This window comes from Bison bison, unplaced genomic scaffold (assembly GCF_000754665.1).
Source record: "Bison bison bison isolate TAMUID 2011002044 unplaced genomic scaffold, Bison_UMD1.0 scf7180017864370, whole genome shotgun sequence".
In the NCBI taxonomy this organism is placed as follows: Eukaryota; Metazoa; Chordata; class Mammalia; order Artiodactyla; family Bovidae; genus Bison; species Bison bison.
In genome coordinates this window covers 6,000,181-6,007,527 of record NW_011494942.1, presented here as the reverse complement: position 1 = coordinate 6,007,527, position 7,347 = coordinate 6,000,181, and the positions used below count along the sequence as shown (strand labels likewise).

Sequence of the window (7,347 nt, the reverse complement as noted above, 5' to 3'; positions counted from 1 at the left end):
GGACTGGTTGGATCTCCTTGCAGTCCAAGAGACTCTCAAGAGTCTTCTCCAACACCACAGCTCAAAAGCATCAATTCTTCAGTGCTCAGCTTTCTTCACAGTCCAACTCTCACATCCATACATGACCACTGGAAAAACCATAGCCTTGACTAGACGGACCTTTGTTGGCAAAGTAAAGTCTTTGCTTTTCAATATGCTATCTATGTTGGTCATAATTTTCCTTCTAAGGAATAAGCGTCTTTTAATTTCATGGCTGCAATCACCATCTGCAGTGATTTTGGAGCCCCCCAAAATAAAGTCTGACAATGTTTTCACTGTTTCCCCATCTATTTACCATGAAGTAATGGGACCAGATGCCATGATCTTTGTTTTCTGAATGTTCAGTTTTAAGCTAACTTTTTCACTCTCCTCTATGACCTTCTTCACTTTCTGCCATAAGGGTGGTGTCATCTGCATATCTGAGGTTACTGATATTTCTCCCAGCAATCTTGATTCCAGCTTGTGCTTCTTCCAGCCCAGCATTTCTCATGATGTACTCTGCATGTAAGTTAAATAAGCAGGGTGACAATATACAGCCCTGACGTACTCCTTTTCCTATTTGGAACCAGTCTGTTCCATGTCCAGTTCTAACTGTTGCTTCCTGGCCTGCATACAGGTTTCTCAAGAGGCAGGTCAGGTGGTCTGGTATTCCCATCTCTTTAAGAATTTTCCACAGTTTATTGTGATCCACACAGTCAAAGGCTTAGTCAATTACAAAATTCAGTATAAATTCTGTACTAGGGATTATACAACAACAATGTATCCTGCTTGAGGACAGTTTCTTCTTCCTGAAAACCTTCTGGCTAATCCTGCTATCTTAAAATGTAAATTATGGGAATGGGTGTAGTTAGATCTTTACAACCTCCAGACATTCTTTTGATTCATTGTAATAACTAATTAAAAGTTATATAACTCCATTGCTAACACTAGCAAGGGGGGTACTCTTTCTACCTCCTTCTGATGTCTATGTCAGAAGCTTTCTCTATCTCTTTTATACTTTAATAAAACTCTATTGCACAAAAGCTCTGAGCGATCAAGCCTCGTCTCTGGCCCTGGATTGAATTCTTCTCCTCCGGAGGCCAAGAATCCCAGCATCTATTCATGGTTCAGCAACAACCTTTCAGATCTAGGTTAATATGGGTATAACATAGCTGTTTGAATTTGATCAACCTCAGATTTAATCTTGGCTTTACCATCTATGAGAACACCTTGGCCTTGGAAGAGTCACTAAAACTCTCTAAGCTTTCTCTGAAACTTCATATCAGTACTCACACCTAATACATAAGTTATTTTGACCTTTGAAATTGAGATAATGTGTCTAAAGCATTTAGCACAGGTAAAGAGAGTGCTTAATTAATTAATATTAATTGTTATACTTAAAATTGTTATAACAATTATAGCCAGACATGTTACAGTCAATTTGCTCTTTCAGTCTCCTTTTATGTCTGACTCTACAAATTTATAGTAAGTGAAGATTTCTTAAATTCACATGGTCACAACATTCTTCCAGCTATTTTTAGGTGTTTTATATTGTTTGCTTTTATTACTGGCTTTAGAGGTATCATAATATAATGGGAGAAGCCAGCATTAGTGTGACTGCCTCCACCTTGAGCAAGTTATTTAATCCAATTTAAGTCACTCCATTTATAAAATTATACTGCTAGAGCATTACCTGTCTGAAGGTTAGAGTGAATCAGATGTTCTTTTGAGGTGTTGGTGACCTCCAGGGATCATGAATGTACAGTAAATGAATAGACTGGTGCAATTGTGGGATCCCACACATCTGTCAAGGCCTTACCTCTAATATTTGGCCCTGGGGCTGAGAGAATCTCTGAAATGGGGTTTGGTTTGTCAAAAAAAAAAAAAATCATTTATTTTCTGAGCCATAAAAAAATCTCTTTTCTTCTGTCAGATGAATTTACTCATCTAAAGCATCAAGGTTCCTTTTACTAAATTCACTTTGACCCTAAATGATATCCTCCTATACCATACAGCTGAATTTAGTATGTATAATTCCACTGTTCAAGTAATGGGTATGCATAAAAATATGCTTTTTGTTGACAGTTGGTGTTTTTATGAAGAAGTCATTATAAATATCCTTTATGCTAATTTTTATTTTTCAAGTCATTCAGGAGTACATTGGATAGGATCCTGTTTAGAAATTTACTTGCAAAGAAGTTATTTTTCAGGATATTGCTACAAAGGCTTTGAAAAATAAAGAGGATGTGGGAGACAGGATGAGGAACTTGAATTTTAATTACATCTCTACAAAGAAAACTCTTGACAAGTGTACCTACTCACCCATTCAGTAAATATTTGTTATGGGTAAGACTGATACTGAGACAACAAAAGGGATTTTTGCTCACAAATTAGTGCAGCAGCAGCAGGTTTAAAGTAGGCCTTCTAGAAACAAAACCAGTCTATGTTCATTTAAAAAAATAGCAAAATAGGAAATAATCTTGTACCACCAATTCAAATAAAAGGGAAAAATTAATATATATTTAAAGAAGTTTTTTCTGTTCTCCACCCCCACACTTTTCATCTCTGGTTTTTTCCATTCATCATATTCTCAGGACTGGTACATAAGGGGGGAAATTTAGAGACTATAAACCTTTTTGCCTGTACTATATGATCCTTGAACTATGTGAGTAAGGTGACTGCATTTCTCAGCTGGACCTTTTTGTTTAACTTGGTCTCCTAAGAAATACTTCAAAAAGGCATGTTGTTGGGAGTTCCCTGTTTGTGTTTTCTGAAGGCTGCTAAGAACAAGACTTGTGGGGAGGGGTGGATCTACCTAAGTCTGTGTTTCTTGGGAAGGTCAGGTCCCTCCCAGGGTGCAGCTGTGATAGAGGAAGACGTAACACATTGCAGAGCTGAAGATTAGAGATGGCAGACTGCTGAATCTGCTAGTTTTAGTGAGAGCAAGACCAGGACGTCAGTCAAGAGGAAATGCCTGGCTTGACTTTTTCAGTTGCAGACAGAGAACTATATGGCAGGGTGTACCAGTGGTACCTCCCCATCCGGAAACCTTGAGACAGATGCCAGGAAGGGCACCAAAAGGGACCATACCCACCACCACCCAACCCATCACTCTGTGTTCCTATAATAATATATAAGTTCACTGTAGATTTTCAGAAATTTCAAATATATATCAGTACCATGTCACAGTCATAAGTCTGGAGCTACTTATAGACTTTAAAATGTGGGCAGTAGGAACAATATTTTTTACTCCATTAAATTCATAGAAGGACAGGAAAGCATATAAATTTTATTACTTTACAACTATGGTCACTTAAAAAAAATCTCACACAAAAAGTAGAAATAATGAACAGCAGAAGAGTTAGTAATTCAAAATTAAAATCCTCCAAGATCATTTGCAATGATAGAGCAAATAGATACTATATAGATTGACATAGTAATCTATATCAGTTACTGTATTTCAAAAGAAAGGAGCTTAAAATGAAATCTTCCTCTACATGTTCTTGCTCTATCCAAACATCATCATTGAGTTGATATTTGAAGGATGATGTTTCTTAGGTAGGTGATGCTAGTAGCAAAGAATCTACTCTGCCAGTGCAGGAGACAATAGAGACACACGTTCAGTCCCTGGGTCAGGAAGATCCCCTGGAGTAGGAAATGATGGCAACCTACTCTAGAGTCCTTGCCTGGAAAATTCCATGGACCAGAGGAGCCTGGCGGGCTACAGTCTGTGGGGTTGCAGAGAGTCAGATACAACTGAGTGACTGAACACACATGCAAAATGTTTAATGTTTTTCCTTAAGTATTCTCTAATCCTAGGCAAGTATGTCACTTTGGAAATTACAAACAGCCATTAAATTAAATTGACAATTGTTCTACTAGAAGTACAGCTAATATGTCAATGGGCACAGGAAAAATTCAGCAGAATGAGTAAATAATATAAGGAATTTGTTTATAAATTAAAATATTTAAGATTAACTTTACCATCTACATCTTCTATAACATGATTAATTATATTTGTTATCAGGTACAGTATCAAAAACAAAGTAGACAGCTTTTTGAAAGGAGAAAGAATTCACACATTTAAAACCCTTCTGATTAAAATTGGTTTGCAGAATTTCCAGAAATCATAAAACATGGCTTCAAGTCACCACCATTTTTCTAAAGTTGTGTTTCCTTGCCTGGCCAATAGTTGGGTTGTAGCAAATGATCACTTGTAGTACAATTCTCCTTCCTGATTCTTGTTGACACCATTGTTCTTTCTCTCTTGGTTCTGAAGCTTCGGTGTTTTGAAACATAATTTTTTTTTAAAGTGAAAAGCACTGCAGTACTTAGGAAAATGGACATTATGCCAAGCATCATGGTTAGTCCCAGATATATATGTCTAGAAGAAGACAGAATCTCAGTCTTAATTATTGTAGCTATCCAATTTTAAATAAAATATAATAATATCCAAAAATATCAATATCAATGAAATCAATCAATATCAATAAAACTATCATGAGGATGGTTTTCTTTAAGAATGCCGATTCAGTGGCTATAAAAGGCCTTTCTGTGAACATTTGACAGACTATTGAAGGCAGTAAGCTAATATAAAGCAAATTTTTAGTAGTACCATCATTTTCTGTTACTGCTAATTATATAATCCTTTCCATCCTCTCTGTAACTTATTTCCTTAGACCAGGTGACTATATACCTGTTTGCTTAGAACAGTCCCAGCATAAGCTAGCATCAGCTAGTGTTGTCCCAGGGCAATCTGCCCCCTTTCCTTGTCAAAAATATCCAAATTTGAATGATAAATTATATGGTTATCCTCCCCTTGAAACTTGCCCAAATTCACTCCTACAGAAAAACTGCAAGAAGTGACATTAAGGGGGAATTGGAGATCTCAGTACACTAGAGTGACCTAAGCAAACCAGAGGTTTACATCAGTATCTTCCATGAGAAGCCTTTAGTTCTATTAGATCATAAGACATGAAAGTCTGAAAGCACAGGTTGAATTATTCATGCTGGTCACCTTGTATGTACACTCACAGTCTCTGAGTTACATTGTCTTTACAGAAAATATAGCCTGGGTAAATGTGAATAAAGTGCCAATTTTCCTCATAGATCAGGTGTCTTTCAAAGACCAACATAAATTTCTCACATATCATCAAAGCCTATTAAGTCAAGCAAATTTATTTGAGATGGTCATCAGCTCAATTCACATCCAACTTCCAACTTCCAGGGTTTAGCACTGTTTATTTTTCTAGAGAATACTCAGCATGTAAATTGGAAAAAAAAAAAAAAGTCCTCCTTGCTTTTAAGCCATTGAAGCAATAAGGGGACTAAATGTTTGCTGAATTGCACTGAATGATACCATAGTGAAAAATCCATGCCCTCAACCCCGTACACACATAGAGAAAACCTTTTACTTTTATGCATTTCAAGTACTGGAATAATTGAACATCAGTTTGGCAATAGAAGCCGGACAGATTTAGAGCCAAATCCAAATCTTGCCCAGGGGGATTATATCTGACGTAAATGGGACAGTTTGGCTCAGTTTGGCGGGGGCAGGGGGGAAAGAATTAAACCCCAAATGTGACCTAAATCTAAATGCTTCTGAGTTTCAGGGACTTAACTGAGTTGTGTGCATAAACTTTGAAAATCCTACTCTATTCTGAAATCTTCTGTCTTATCTTTTTTAAATGATGGGAGTCAAGATTAAGAATGAAAGAAAACAAAAGATCTAGCCAAATGGTCAGATAATAATAGAATTATTCTATAACACAGAACAAACTTCTGGATTAGATTCTCCTTTTCTTTACAAATGATGAAACTATGTGAGGATTATTCGTGCCGGTTGTCTCTTGCAAACCTGGCATGTGGTAGCAATGAGATTTAGGAAATTGTTTGATACGATACCTGAAAGCATTTGAATCATACAATCTACAGGATCCTTTACTTCTACATCTTTTAAATCCCCACTTGAGGCATGAAGTATCAATCAGAACTCCAAAATATATGGGAGATGGGATTCCTGCTGTGAGAAAAACAAATAATTGCCATTAAAAATATATGCATATCTTTTTGGTTAGCCTACAAAGAATGACTCTCAGAAACCACATTCTGGTCTCCTGGAGAGGCCCTGCTATTTCCAAAGAAGTGAATTTGGGACAGAATGTGGTTTCTGAGAGTCATTCTTTGTTCAGTTTAGTTCAGTTGCACAGTCGTGTCCGACTTTCTGTGACCCCATGAATCACAGCACGCCAGGGTTCCCTGTCCATCACCAACTCCCGGAGTTCACTCAAACTTATGCCCATCGAGTCGGTGATGCCATCAAGCCATCTCATCCTCTGTCGTCCCCTTCTCCTCCTGCCCTCAATCCCTCCCAGCATCAGAGTCTTCTCCAATGAGTCAACTCTTCGCATGAGGTGGCCAAAGTATTGGAGTTTCAGCTTCAGCATCAGTCCTTCCAATGAACACCCAGGACTGATCTCCTTTAGGATGGACTAATTGACCTCCTTGCAGTCCAAGGGACTCTCAAGAGTCTTCTCCAACACCACAGTTCAAAAGCATCACCTCCACTAACTTTGTTCATAGTGATGCTTTCTAAGGCCCACTTGACTTCACATTCCAGGATGTCTGGCTCTAGGTCAGTGATCACACCATCGTGATTATCTGGGTCGTGAAGATCTTTTTTGTACAGTTCTTCTGTGTATTCTTGCCACCTCTTTTTAATATCTTCTGCTTCTGTTAGGTGCATACCATTTCTGTCCTTTATCGAGCCCATCTTTGCATAAAATGTTCCTTTGGTATCTCTGATTTTCTTGAAGAGATCCCTAGTCTTTCTGATTCTGTTGTTTTCCTCTATTTCTTTGCATTGATCGCTGAAAAAAGGCTTTCTTATCTCTTCTTGCTATTCTTTGGAACTCTGCATTCAGATGTTTATATCTTTCTTTCCTTTTCTCCTTTGCTTTTCGCTTCTCTTCTTTTCACAGCTATTTGTAAGGCCTCCTCAGACAGCCATTTTGCTTTTTTGCATTTCTTTTCTATGGGAATGCTCTTGATCCCTGTCTCCTGTACAATGTCACGAACCTCATTCCATAGTTCATCAGACACTCTATCTATCAGATCTAGGCCCTTAAATCTATTTCTCACTTCCACTGTATAATCATAAGGGATTTGATTTAGGTCATACCTGAATGGTCTAGTGGTTTTCCCTACTTTCTTCAATTTAAGTCTGAATTTGGCAATAAGGAGTTCATGGTCTGAGTCACAGTCAGCTCCTGGTCTTGTTTTTGCTGACTGTATAGAGCTTCTCCATCTTGGGCTGCAAAGAATATAATC

General features: G+C 37.7%; 1 protein-coding gene across 3 annotated transcripts in view; it reads right to left on the bottom strand.

Moving 5' to 3' along the window:
• Positions 1 to 4,179: 4,179 nt before the first annotated feature.
• SLCO1C1 (solute carrier organic anion transporter family, member 1C1) overlaps positions 4,180 to 7,347 on the bottom strand; it is a 70,162-nt gene continuing 66,994 nt past the window's right edge. For 2 of the 3 annotated variants that reach the window (XM_010855929.1, XM_010855930.1), the window contains 2 exons: positions 5,923 to 6,040; positions 4,180 to 4,402 (listed from right to left, as the gene is read on the bottom strand). In XM_010855929.1, coding sequence (XP_010854231.1) covers positions 4,180 to 4,402; positions 5,923 to 6,040 — 341 coding nt within the window. Of the gene's footprint in view, positions 4,403 to 5,825; positions 6,041 to 7,347 lie in introns of all 3 variants that reach the window. The other variant, XM_010855928.1, reaches the window with a different exon arrangement.